This window comes from Fragaria vesca, linkage group LG1 (genome assembly GCF_000184155.1).
Source record: "Fragaria vesca subsp. vesca linkage group LG1, FraVesHawaii_1.0, whole genome shotgun sequence".
NCBI classification, from domain to species: Eukaryota; Viridiplantae; Streptophyta; class Magnoliopsida; order Rosales; family Rosaceae; genus Fragaria; species Fragaria vesca.
In genome coordinates this window covers 5,103,623-5,116,520 of record NC_020491.1, presented here as the reverse complement: position 1 = coordinate 5,116,520, position 12,898 = coordinate 5,103,623, and the positions used below count along the sequence as shown (strand labels likewise).

At 37.7% G+C, this 12,898-nt stretch overlaps 2 protein-coding genes and 1 non-coding gene across 3 annotated transcripts; 2 read left to right on the top strand and 1 right to left on the bottom strand.

Annotated features, from left to right (window-relative positions):
* Window positions 1-2,601: 2,601 nt before the first annotated feature.
* On the top strand, window positions 2,602-3,743 carry LOC101299700. The gene is made up of 2 exons (XM_004287438.1): window positions 2,602-3,019; window positions 3,133-3,743. Exons 1-2 carry the CDS (start codon window positions 2,760-2,762, stop codon window positions 3,374-3,376), a joined length of 504 nt encoding a protein of 167 aa, XP_004287486.1. The 5' UTR covers window positions 2,602-2,759; the 3' UTR covers window positions 3,377-3,743.
* A 69-nt stretch (window positions 3,744-3,812) lies between these two features.
* Window positions 3,813-10,354, bottom strand: LOC101299410 (arginine--tRNA ligase-like). Its single transcript, XM_004287437.1, has 19 exons — window positions 10,295-10,354; window positions 10,002-10,091; window positions 9,765-9,910; window positions 9,578-9,653; window positions 9,360-9,461; window positions 9,039-9,254; window positions 8,422-8,502; window positions 7,850-7,933; window positions 7,662-7,766; window positions 6,814-6,992; window positions 6,577-6,661; window positions 6,346-6,411; window positions 5,994-6,177; window positions 5,727-5,796; window positions 5,162-5,231; window positions 4,725-4,814; window positions 4,416-4,484; window positions 4,196-4,297; window positions 3,813-4,090 (listed from the first exon to the last, which is right to left on the bottom strand). The coding sequence occupies exons 2-19, from the start codon at window positions 10,008-10,010 to the stop codon at window positions 3,980-3,982; spliced, it is 1,845 nt and encodes a 614-aa protein (XP_004287485.1). The 5' UTR covers window positions 10,011-10,091; window positions 10,295-10,354; the 3' UTR covers window positions 3,813-3,979.
* Window positions 10,355-12,352: 1,998 nt separating this feature from the next.
* Window positions 12,353-12,425, top strand: TRNAK-CUU. The gene has a single exon. It is a non-coding gene; the product is annotated as a tRNA-Lys (tRNA).
* The last annotated feature ends 473 nt before the right edge of the window (window positions 12,426-12,898 follow it).

The following is a 12,898-nucleotide window of genomic DNA, read 5'->3' as shown; positions in this document are numbered from 1 at the left end:
TGTGGTTTTTTTTTACTTCTACAAAGTTACAGCTTCTCCATTCACCGACTGTATCAAAAGTTCAAAACCTTATATATACCTAGTGTGTCATTTTTGACATCACAGAAATGAGATTGCTGTTCTTATTTTCCATATTTAAGTACCCTTTTTGGACTTTTTCTGGACGAATATGATGGCCGACGTTATATGGATGTGGTTGGAGGAACAAGAGAGACACAGTCACACAGAGGGTGGTGTGATGGGGTCAAGCGGAAGCAAATTTGCTCCCCACCATTTGCTCCCCACCCTTCTCCCCACCCCTTTGGATGAATGACAAGTGTTACTTTCACTCTTTTTGTTAAAATAATTAAATTTAAAAGACACTTGTTATTCATCCAAAGGGGTGGGGAGGAGGGTGGGGAGCAAATGGTGGGGAGCAAATTTGCTTCCGGGTCAAGCCGGCAGAGGTGGGTTTCCTGTGGGCGTTAAACTGTAGGCATTTATATACTAAGGTTTTGGACGTTGAGAGGTCCAAGTCCTACAGATATGGGATAAGATTACAAAGAATGAATCTTTGAAAGGGTAAGATTTACAGTAAGCAGAAGGAGAAGATGAAGCAGCAGCAAGCATGTGGTGGCAGTTTGAGTACCCATCAAGACCTAATACAGTAATATACAACACTACTCCAATCCAATCTTCATGACCTGTGCCTTTGTCAACCTCCTTATCTTCATTCCCTTTCCTTCCTCACTAACCTTACTCGTCAAGATAATTAAATCAATAAATCAAACTCAAACCAAACCTTGATAACATTTCAGCCACTAGTTTTTAGAAGCTGACGGGGGCTAAATGCTAATGCTCAATATCAAGGGACACCGTATCTAAGATCTCTCATTACATTAAGCTTTCTTGCTTGTATTCAAAGATTTTTGAATGTGATTATGGCCATCTTTGCTTTTGTTGTGACGATGGCCAGGATCTAATGATCCAAATAATGATGGCATGAAATTGGAGGTTATGTTTTATATAAAATTCTAACACCCTTAATTCCTTAAACGTGAATGCTCCTCAAACTTCAACTGTTATATTCTTTTACGAGAAACATAAGAAACACCGTGAAACGTTGTGATTATCTTTATATTCCACATAAATAGAAGTGAAGCTGACATCTGTAATAGATCATTTCAACCGTCCAAAGTAAACATGAAATGAAGGAATTAAGGTCACTAGTCTTTATTCGACCTTCGCATACGGCGATTTGAGGACTTGTACATTAATAGTGCAAGTGTGCAATGGTGCGTAGAATCCGCTCCGTTAAAACTCAATTTAAACAACTGTGATCGCAAAAAAATCTTAATTCATCAGTTAATGATCTTGTGAACACTACTTGACAATTGACACAAAACAATTTGAACCGTTCGATTATTGTGAATCAATCATGGTCTAAATCACTATACCACATTTGGATTATCCTTCTGTAATCAAGGATAAAAGAGGCCAAAGAAGGAAGCAACACAAACACAAGACAATGCAGGCCAGCCAGCGTTGTCCCAAACTCCCAACCCAAGCGGGGAAACAATGCCAATGTCTTGGTAAAACTTTATGTCAAAGACAAATGTGAAATTGTAGACAATCCTAGAATCACTTTGGACTATACTCCATTAACCCAGAAACCCTTTTCTCTTTATTAATTTACATATCGATGCCATAAAACATGAGAATATGCTGATCTGTCGTGGCTTTACGAGGCAAAAGTTCCCCTAAGATGGTGACCTCAGTTTGGCAAGGAAGGAGAGAGAGAGAGAGAGAGAGAGAGAGAGAGAGAGAGAGAGAGAGAGAGAGAGAGAGAGAGACGTAGTGTAAGTAGTAAGGTGGTACGTTACGTTAACGTTAACGTTTACGTAACGTTACTCTTACCTTATTGTTGTAGTTAGGAGTAGTAATAAGTAACTAGTACTACGTATAGTACTATACTATACGTAAGAACGTTACGAACNCCTAAGGATAACGTACTACCTAACTTTACCGTACTAAGGGCTTAACCGGACGTTAAACCCCGGGTAAAAGCCCCCGAAAAAACGGGGTTAACGGGGAAACGGGGAAACGGGGTTACGACGGTACTAGACCGAGTACGTACGTACGACGGTACGTACGTACGTACGTACGTACGTACGTACGGTACCGTACGTAACGTCCGTAACGGTACGTACGTACGGTACCGTACGTCGTACGTAGTACGTACGTACGTACGTACGTAACGTACGTAGTACGTACGTAACGGTACGGGTACGTTAACGAGTCCGTAGACGGTAGTAAACGGTCGGTAGTACCGTAAGGNGGTTAGAGAGAGTTAGAAGNGANAGGNGAGTTGANAGAGAGNGANAGNGAGAGAGAGAGAGAGAGAGAGAAACGGTGACTCAGATATGGATGCCTTCAAATTTTAGGCCTTATCCTCATTTCTTGTTGTATGGGAAAGCAAATAAATTTAGACCATAAGGATGTGATAAGTGATAATGACAAATTCTGGGATTTATAGAAATTTATTGTATTAAATATGCATAACGGAACAGTCAGTGTTATCCATTGGTTCATTATTAAACGGAAACTCCACCAAGTGTTTTTATCCTATTCCCATTCCCTTTAGACATATATATATGCTCCCTTTGGAAACAACTTAAATTAGAAACCATTATATTTTCAAAGCTTCCAACAGTTGTTCAACACCAAGACTAATATCTTCCATCTTCTTGTTCTTGTTCTTCTTGTTCTTCATCTTCTTGATGGGTATTCAAGAAGCTGAGGTTGTTGGTGATCAGAATAGGAAAGAAAGCGAGAAAGGTTATCAGGGTTTTGAAGATAACTGGGTTGTGAAGGAAGACTGCTACCCTGAAGATATTTGTGATTCAAGGTCCATGGACTCCATGGAATCGTCTTCTTCGTGTTCGTCTGATTTGGTTGAGGATGCTTCTTCTTCTTCTTCATCATCTTTTAATGGACCTTTGTATGAATTGTCTGAGCTCATGATGCATCTTCCTATAAGGTAAAACAATAACCTAAAACATATGAAACATGTTTCTTTCTTCATTTCCTATTCATGAGCAGTGTAATTTCTTGTTTATGTGTTCTAAATTTGTTGGGTTTTGATTTATGCAGGAGAGGTTTATCAAAGTATTATCAAGGAAAGTCGCAATCTTTCACATCTCTGGCAGGTGTGAAGAGCTTGGAGGATCTTGCAAAGAAGGTGGCAGCTCCTTATAGAAGGAAAATGAAGCCATGCAAGAGCTATGGAGGTGGTTTGGATAATGGTCAGAAGTCTTATAGTACTAGTCCCAAAGCCATTATCTCAAAGAAAGCTATTTCAAGGGGTTCCATCAGTAGTAATACCAAGAGGAAATAATGCTCTCTCTCTCTCTCTCTCTCTCTCTATTAAACAGAGGCATTTAGGGAGTCGGTTTTTGACCTGGGTTTTTCGTATACCTGAAGAAGTTGTTCATCTGGAACAATTTGAGGATTTACAATTTTCAAATAGTTATGGCAAGGCATTAATTTGTACATGGTGAAATTTCATTGTTTCTTTATATAAGTTTCTAACTTTACCTTTGTTCTTCAACCGAAGGCATTTGTTATTTACCATTGATCAAGAAGAATCCAGATCTGAAATGCTGTAGTAGGTTTTAGGGTGTATTTTGCATTTATGTGGACACTTGAAGAGTGTTTGGCTATAAGTGAACCACAGAGCTGGCAATTTCTGTGAAATTTGTTCCCGCAATGACCATTAGAATGGTATGGTAGACAGCAACTTTAAGCCAGTAAGTGTAGACAAAACAAAATTTATAGCCAAAGAACTATGCTACATTTCATCAAAATTGAGTCATTGACATCTTGATATGGTTTTACAGTGAAAATGGATAACATGAGTTCAAAATCCCTATGTTAAAGCAGGCATTTGATCGCACACTATTACATATTTGGTGATTTAACTGTCGACTGGGTGAACACATCACATCTTGTACACTGCTTCGATTCCTAGAAGATGGAAACATTTCCTCATGACAACGCCTGTTGCTTCACAAAGTAACAGTCTACTCGTTTCCTCTGGCGTCCCGATAACCTGCCAAGTTTACAATGTACCAAAATTATATAAGATTCTTTGATTGTCTTCAGTTGATGCTCATCGTGAAAAACCATTAGGCAACTAAACATGGATGATAGATACCTGGCAATTGGAATAGAACTTCCCGCTAAAGATTTCTGATAGATTATAGAGGTATTCGCATAGAACACTTGGCAACAGATTAGTGCAAGCCTCCTCCACGGTCTAGAAAGTGAAAGCGAAAAATGTGAAAGTTAGAGCCAAGAATACCAACAGCAGTAACCAACAAAGATGAGCATAAAGGTCATAAAGGTAGCAATGAGTCCATTTATGTTGTCCATACCTCAGAAAACTTTAACAAGTGAAGCGCCAATTCACCCTCACCTGCATGACCCAGCACAATTTCTCCCGTCTGCGTTAGAAAAAGATTGAAATCAGACCTTTACAGCATGAGGTTTCATATTTGTCTGTGTCAAGTGTTCAGAATACATGTACATAAATAGAGACAAGTGGTGTAATAACCAACATGTATAGGAACATGTATGTGGCCATGTGGGTACATGGGCCTCTCATATGTATGGTATATATGTGTAGAACTAACAAAGTAGATCAACAGAACATTGATAATGTGACGTCATGTAGCTTGACTTACTTTTTTCAATTCGTCAATGTCTTTACCAGATTTCCTTATTATTGAACAGATCCGAGCATGCATGTATAGCAAGTAAACAGCAGTGTTTCCCTGCTCAAATAGTTATGGACCATTAGAACAAATATACCATAAGTGAAAAAATACATGGACAGTTAATCAGAATAAATTGCTAACAGTCTTCAAACGAAGTCAAATGTGACCAGAAAATTAGAGGTTGTTAGACTTTCGGATTTTAGTATACAATCAGAACCAGGTGCTCACCTAGCCTCAAGAACTCTATGATTTATTCAAATCTCCTATATTTAGTATAATATTTATTTAAAAGATAGCTAATTCAACACCAAGTTAGCTATTTTCCATGGAACACAGACCTCAATAAAAATACTATTAAGAAGAATTGTACGAATCCTTCCAATAATTCAGTGATGTTAACGCACCTTATCATTTAGCATTTGATCGAAATCAAAAGTGTAATTGGTCAATCTGTTGTTCTTCAGATCAGCATACCTGTCAATACATTATCAGAAAAGATACAAGAACTAAACACCAAATCAAGCATTGAAAATAGAAAATAAATGCATAGACAGGCGATTCGTAGTATACTGACTAGAAATTAATAGAATCAGCACAAAACTAGTTATGTCCAACATATTTTGTAAATCAAAGCAAAGAATTAATGACAATAAAAATTCTCAAGACTATCTGGAAGAGAAACTTTTATTTGAAAGGGGCATTTACAAAGTTGTATTCAAGTATCTAATCACTATCTTTTTCTTTTAATAACATATGCAGGACTAAATCTGCTACATACATACGTCCTTCCAAGTTTTTGTTTGTTTGACAAAGAGCTTGTAGGAAAGCAACACTTCATAAAGTAGGATATCCATTTATATTTAAGGTTTACAAAAACCTTTGGCTGTAGTTACAACTAATGCTTAGGACGAAAAATTAACTATTATTGCATCGAAAGGATTAAAACTCATAAAATTTCAGACAACTTACTTCACAGCGCCATAACCAACAGCCACTGCAATTTTCTCAAGCTCCTCTTCAGTAAAGTCTTCACTCTTACCTGATTATAATTGAAGAAATACTTGCCACCGTCAGAAGCTTGAAATGTCAAGTACTTCGCAATCATGATAAATGATTGAAAACAACTTCATCTTGGTATAACTGAATGAGTGAGATGGTTGCAAATACATGCTAGATGAGATGTGTTTGCAAATATGAAGATGTAGAGAGACTAGACTAGGTCCTTCAGTGTCATACCACGCTCGACAAGACTTGTTTTGCTTCGGCTCTTGGCTTCATCAAGTAAATCAACCAATCGAACCACATCAGAAGAGCGAGTCCGGAATCGTTTGCCATCTTCTCCAAGAACAAGACCAAATCCAACATGGCTAACTTTAGGGTACGAGCCATCAGCTGGAAGCCAACCTGCAAGTGTAGCCGCCTGAAACAGAAAACCAAAGTTATGTTCAAACACATAACAACAATGAAATAACCCATACCTTAGAAGGTGGAGGAACATAAACTAAATTGCAGTTCAACTTTTCAAGTATATTGAACCACAGCGAAGAATAAGGGTCTGTTAGACCACGTTATGGCTTGTGTTGTATACCTTGAAAAACATACTAAAGTGTTGCTGCTGGCCAACATCAGTAACATATATGATCCATTCAGCTTTCTCCTCATTAAGTAAGTTATGTTCAAACACATAACAACAATGAAATAACCCATACCTTAGAAGGTGGAGGAACATAAACTAAATTGCAGTTCAACTTTTCAAGTATATTGAACCACAGCGAAGAATAAGGGTCTGTTAGACCACGTTATGGCTTGTGTTGTATACCTTGAAAAACATACTAAAGTGTTGCTGCTGGCCAACATCAGTAACATATATGATCCATTCAGCTTTCTCCTCATTAAGTCGATACCTGTATATTGCAAGCAGCATTGTCAGCAAGGATGACAGCATGATTAGGCAGATCAGACAGAACAGTAGTGATGCAATACAACTGACTGGCTAACTGCTCTCTGACAAATACTCCAAATTTTTAAAGATTAATAAATTTAATATTTGACGAACCAAAGAGCTGCCAAATCGGTGGAAGCGTAATTATAACTGCCATTGCTCTTCACAACAATAAGGGGGATGTTAAAACCCTCAAGATGGATTACACGAGCACCCTCGCTTTCCACAATCAGTCCTTGTTCAGTCAACTTCTCTAAAACCCCAGGAATATATGGGTTGTAAAAGCTTTCTCCCTGCCAGAACAGAAGGTATGCATATGAGTTCAGTACAAACAAGATAGCTAAGTATATTACATAGCAGAATATTTGGGTATTTCCAACCTTAAATAATCAAACGAGATTCCACTATTTGTTGTGTTTGTGGCCATAAAGTATACCGGTATATTATAAGTATCCAGAAATGCACTCATAAATATTGCATATGCACAATTATTAATTACTTCTGGTCAAGGTTACCTGATAATCCAAACCACGTTGCCTATGCACAGCTATAGCTTATCTTCTTATCAAATTTATTTCAAACTCCAAACAACCCCTACCCTTCCCTCTCAAACAACCCATATAGACTTTTAGTAACCATTCTCATCACTAATCCAAATTTACCGAATATATATAAAATTTCATCTCAGTGTCTTGCAAGATATATATCAGCAATACATCAACCTCTTCTGATCATACAATAATACTTACAGCCTAAAGGAAATAACTTCATTAATTGCCCTAGGCAGAACCCATAGTGCATATAATCCAACCATAAGAGAAGGCAAGCAAAAGATAAACCAGGTATTTAATTAGGCACTTCCGCTATTTCCGGTGCAGACTTTGCTTCTTAGGGAAAAAGAAAGAACCAATTCAAGAGCTACACGTCAAAGTAACCTGTAAAGCCAGAAATCTGGAACAAACCTTTTCCTCTAACTGAGTTCCAAGGCGTTCATAGACCATTTGAAACTCTCTACGGCTGACTTCACAAATTTGAAGCCATGCCTCACGATACTTGGGAGTCCCACCCTGAAAATAAGCTGCATCAGAAACTTTCTAACCTTATGGACAAAGAGATCAACCTCGTGTATAAATGAGATTAGATGACTCACCTGAAGGGATACAACTGCAGCTTGTGCTCTCTCCTTGAAGGCCGGATCCTCATCAAATCTCTTTTTTGACTGCTTATAGAATTCCTATCAAAATGCCACTCAATTATAGTCAGTACCAATCACTTCAGTATATTTTCTTGTTCCTCTTGGCTAGGAAAATGTGGAAATAACAATATTACATAATAAGCACAGTATCATCATATAATATTCATCCATTAAGCGTTTAATCCCACTTAATCACCAAAGAATACCATACGTCACTTTAACCCAGGCTGCATCCAAATATTTCTCAAGTTCGTTATTTGAGGCTCGACCCAAACTAATAAAACAAATAATTCCACACATCACTTAACCAAGGCTGCATCCAAATACTTCTCGAGTTCATTAATTGAGGCTCGACCCAAACTAATAAAACAAAGAAAATATACCATTTTGGGGATGAACGGCGTAATCTTATCTTGGTAGCATGAACTTTATCCAATTAAATACATATGAATGAGTACTAGTCAGTCTAAATGCAGAATGAGAGATGTGATTTCAAGACAAAAGAGCTAAGACAATACTTTACTCACCTGAAGATCACCGATTTCCATTTCATTAACATCATCCACGTTTGGAAACTTTTCGAAAAGGTATTGAATCAACATGCCAAACTGCAATAACCATAGAAGGTTATTGAACAACATATTTATAAGTTCTTTATAAAGGAACAATGACGAGATAAAAAAATAGAAAAAAGAGAAAAGAAAAAGGATGTGCCTAATGGCTTTCCCTCCTACTTTATATTGTACTTCCAATGTCAGAAGGTCGAAACATCACACTAATGAAAGGTATATTCCACTAGCAAATAGTATGTAATATGCATATTTGGTTGCAGGTAAGTATATAAGCAAATAGTAATGTACTCATAACTTCATAAGTCACATTCAACATCATAGACAGCTTGCAAAACTGACTGACTAGTTGAAGTTCATCATGAAGTGTCTAGATTATCTATGCTAATGAAACAGCTACAAGAGAAAATCATCAGCTGAAAAGGAAACGAGCTTTAGGGAATAACACAAGGCAAGAGACCATGGTTTATTTACTGAGTATAAGGATGCCATACAATGATCAGTTCCCCAAAAAACCTGTCATTTTCCATACCAATACCATACACATGCTGTCACTTATCAAACACTACATTTACCTGTGTTCCCCAGTCACCAACATGATTACGTCGAAGAACTTCAACTTTGGAAAACTCAAGCATCCTGGCTAGTGTGTCCCCGATAATTGTAGATCGCAAATGGCCAACATGCATTTCCTTGGCAATATTAGGTGATGAAAAGTCAACAACAGCCCGTTTGATCTGGAGCTGTGGTGCCCATGTTTCAATACCATCAACAAGCATCTTTTGTAAGCTCTGAAGAAACAACATTTACACAGTTACAATTACAATAAAGAAGTACAGGTTTCCACATCAACACAAATGAATGACTGAACAACGTCAGATGATCTGTAACAATACCTTAGCCATCCAATCCTTTGCCAACACGATATTAACAAACCCAGGCCCTGCCACCGTGCATGACTCTATTATATCGGATTTAGGAAGATTTGCCATGATGGCCTACAGAAGTTAAAACACCCAGTCATTACTGCTACCAACTCAAAACCTACACAGAAGCCATTATCGCCTAACACAAAACTATTCAAACTTAGAAAAGTAAAGGTGAATGTGAATACCTCTCCAACAGATCTAGGATTGTTGAATGCAGTTCCCTTTCCCTTAATCTTAGACCAGATGTCCATGGCATTGTTACTGCAGCAAAGAAAAACACCTTAATCTAACATCTCAACAATAAATCTGTACGCGGCACAAATCAAAGACAGAAACATCATAACAAATCACAGCTTAAACCCTATCACACACCACTGATAATCTCCAAACTTCTTCCCAGACTTTTCAATCGACGGAACAACTGCTGGCTCGACATTCACATCAGGCACAGCTGTTCTAATCGAAACTTCAAACAGTTTTCCTAACTGCCGCTTCACACTCGCCACACTCTCTCCTCCCTGAGACACACAAAGAAAATCAAATTCAGCTTCAGAAACACCGAAACCGAATCTCGCGAAACTCAAAGAATCGAAAGAAATACAAACTCACAGCTGCCATGGTTGACACCGAGCGTGCCTTGGTTGCAAAAATGAGCTTCCTAGATGACGCCTTCAACAATTCTGTCTAGTTTCACAATGACTGTATCAAATTTCAAACCACAGCTATGAAAATTGCTATGAAGATCAGTATAAACCCTAACCCTAACGAAACAAACACTAAAGCACTACGAAACTCTCAGTATCCGAGCATAGTAGAAAGCGCGCGTAAGAAAAAAGCTATAATGAGATAAAGAGAGAGGGAGAGAGAGAGAGAGAGAGAGAGAGAGAGAGTTGAGAGGTTACCGGCGGCGGGATGAGACGGGAGAGAGAGACGAGTGAGAGAGAGAAACGGCGAAGATGAAATCGGCGGCGGGAGAATGAGGTTTATGGAGGACCCTAACATTGCTTTTATTTTCTGCCTTCAATTTCTTTATTTATTCTCTATTTGTTTTCCTTTTTCTTTTTCTTTTTTCTTGGAGAAACGGCATTTGACCTTCCTAAGAGTCTTGCCAATGAGAGGTCGCCGTGTCAGCAAGGGGGATGATAAGGGTCCCACAAGGGTTGAACGGGCTGAGAAATTGAATTGACACCAAGACTTTGGACTTGGGGTGCACGGCAACCCCAATCAGCCCACGTTTACAGTTTTGTTTTATATTCTCAGGTAATGATGTAGATTTTTTAACATTTTTTAAACTAACAATAAAAAAAATTAAGCATGTCATTTCGTGTTTGTATTTGATTGATCCATACTTCCATTTCATTAAGTGGGAAGAAATTTGCAAGTTTTGAAGGTTACATTCCCAAAAAAAAAAAAACCAATTTCGTGCTTCAATCGTCTGTAACAATTATGTATCAGATCAGACTAACAAGTAAAAATTAAAATATCATTCCATGTGTTTGGATTAGTACTAAAGGATCTTGGAAACTGTTGTTTGAGTAGTAGGCATCGACGATTTGAAACTCCATCATTAAGCTTTGACTCGTAGAGAACTTTCCTGGCTTTTGGCAAAAGCTTAACTGCTCTTTCAGCAATTATTGATTATGTTTTATCTAGGTTTTGAAGAAGAGCATGTTTCCATAACTGCTTTTTCAAAGATGTTCTCTGTATTATAAATGTAAAGTGAAATTTTATAATGTAAATATAAATCATACAAATTCTATTATTTTACATCATTTTCAAGTAAACAAAAATAAAATAAGAGTATTGATTATACGTGTAAGCCGAGTTTCTGGTAAATCATTGATTTGATAAGTGTGAATATATCAAGCTCTCTAACCATCACATCATCACCCTCTTCATCATGACACTCGTATGCCTTGAAAGATATCTACAGCTATATGTGTTTACTAAGAACCAGAAATGTTGTGCACATATCATAAAACTATTAAGGTTCTTTTTATAAGCATACCAAAAGGTTCAAGAACGAGTGGTTTAGTTAAAAACAACTGGTGACTGTAGGCGCATTGCCGATTTTAATTACAAAGACCAACAGATATTTGAATTCAAATCTATCTCGTATCAGGATTCATAATTACAATTAGTAAATTTATTAACACTCATGCATGTATCTCGCTTATCATTTTTACGGTACTAGTGAGCATGTTTAAAGCTGTAAAAAAAAAAAAAAAAAAAAACTACTTTTACAGCCGTTATTTTGCTAGTTCACATGTTGTCGTTTCCTTGATCTTATCCGATTGCTTCCCTCCAATAACAGCACCACACGTACCCCAGAACCCCACAGAAAATAAAACAAACGACGTCCCACGACCTTGACCTTAAATACAGCCACAACTCTTTGCACTGATCCCATAAGCAGGTCCAAGCTTCAGTTACAGAGAAGAAGAAGAAGTAGAAGATGAAGAAGAGCGGAAACGGGAAGAGTCACAAAGGAAATGCAAGAGAGGATCAGGTGAAGAAGGACAGGAGATCAGGGTCGGGCATGAATGGATCGCCCAAGAAAGGTGGCCATGGCGGCAAGTTCACATGGGCCGGCGATCTGGGATACTCCACAGCCGAGATGGGCATCCAGAAGGAGGTCATCGATGCCAAGGATCCGAATTTTGAAGACAAAGTTGAGATCCCAAGCGTCTGATGGTATTGATCCGTGATCTTGATGTTCATGTGGTTTAAAGTTTTCCATGAATGAGATGTAAATAGATAAGGCCGAGGAAGGCGATGATCAGTAAGATGTTTATGTAAGACTTTGAGTTTATGCGGATTTTATTTGGTTTATATTCTCTTATTGGTACTTGGTGTATGATCTGATTTTCTTTGGGTCTGCAAATGCTATGACATTTGATTATTGTTATTTTCTGTGAGTTTTGAGGGTAAGGGTCTTGAATCAGGTGGAGCAGGCATAAGCCCGTCTAGCTCAGTTGGTAGAGCGCAAGGCTCTTAACCTTGTGGTCGTGGGTTCGAGCCCCACGGTGGGCGTTCTATTTTTTGTGTTTTAAATTTTCTCACTATTTGGTTTTCACAAACGTTGTGTTTTTTTGTTTTGTTTTGTTAATGTAACTAGAGTTGATACCCGCGCCTTGACGCGGTGTGTATATTTATAAAGCTGGTTAATGATTCAGTTGATTGATGGAAAAGTTTTTGATATGTACTTCATAGAACTTCAATACATTGTATATTACATATACATATGATTCTAATAATGAAGCTATTACAAAAGCAACAACATTACATAACAAAACATCTAGTGTTGTGTCATACCCAAAATAGTAAATGTCTTGTAAGTGCACAAAGCAGAACAACTTATCTGGAGCAGTATGATCGAAAATATAGCTCCAGTTTTGACTGTACAAAATGCTCCTATTTGTTTAACTGTTATTCACCAAAAACGCAATTTTAGAAAACTAAATATAGGAAAAAAAAAAAAAAAAAAAAAAATAAACTACTAAAGA

What these genes read in the sequence shown, in the direction of transcription:
- LOC101299410 (XM_004287437.1), bottom strand. An exon ending in ACCGATTTGGCAGCTCTTTG is followed by an intron (nt 6,662 to 6,813) that starts GTTCGTCAAATA and finishes TGCAATATACAG; the next exon opens with GTATCGACTTAATGAGGAGA. An exon ending in ACTTTAGTATGTTTTTCAAG is followed by an intron (nt 6,412 to 6,576) that starts GTATACAACACA and finishes CTTAATGAGGAG; the next exon opens with AAAGCTGAATGGATCATATA.
- LOC101299700 (XM_004287438.1), top strand. Translation starts at nt 2,760, where the DNA reads ATGGGTATTCAAGAAGCTGAGGTTGTTGGTGATCAGAATAGGAAAGAA. An exon ending in ATGATGCATCTTCCTATAAG is followed by an intron (nt 3,020 to 3,132) that starts GTAAAACAATAA and finishes TGATTTATGCAG; the next exon opens with GAGAGGTTTATCAAAGTATT.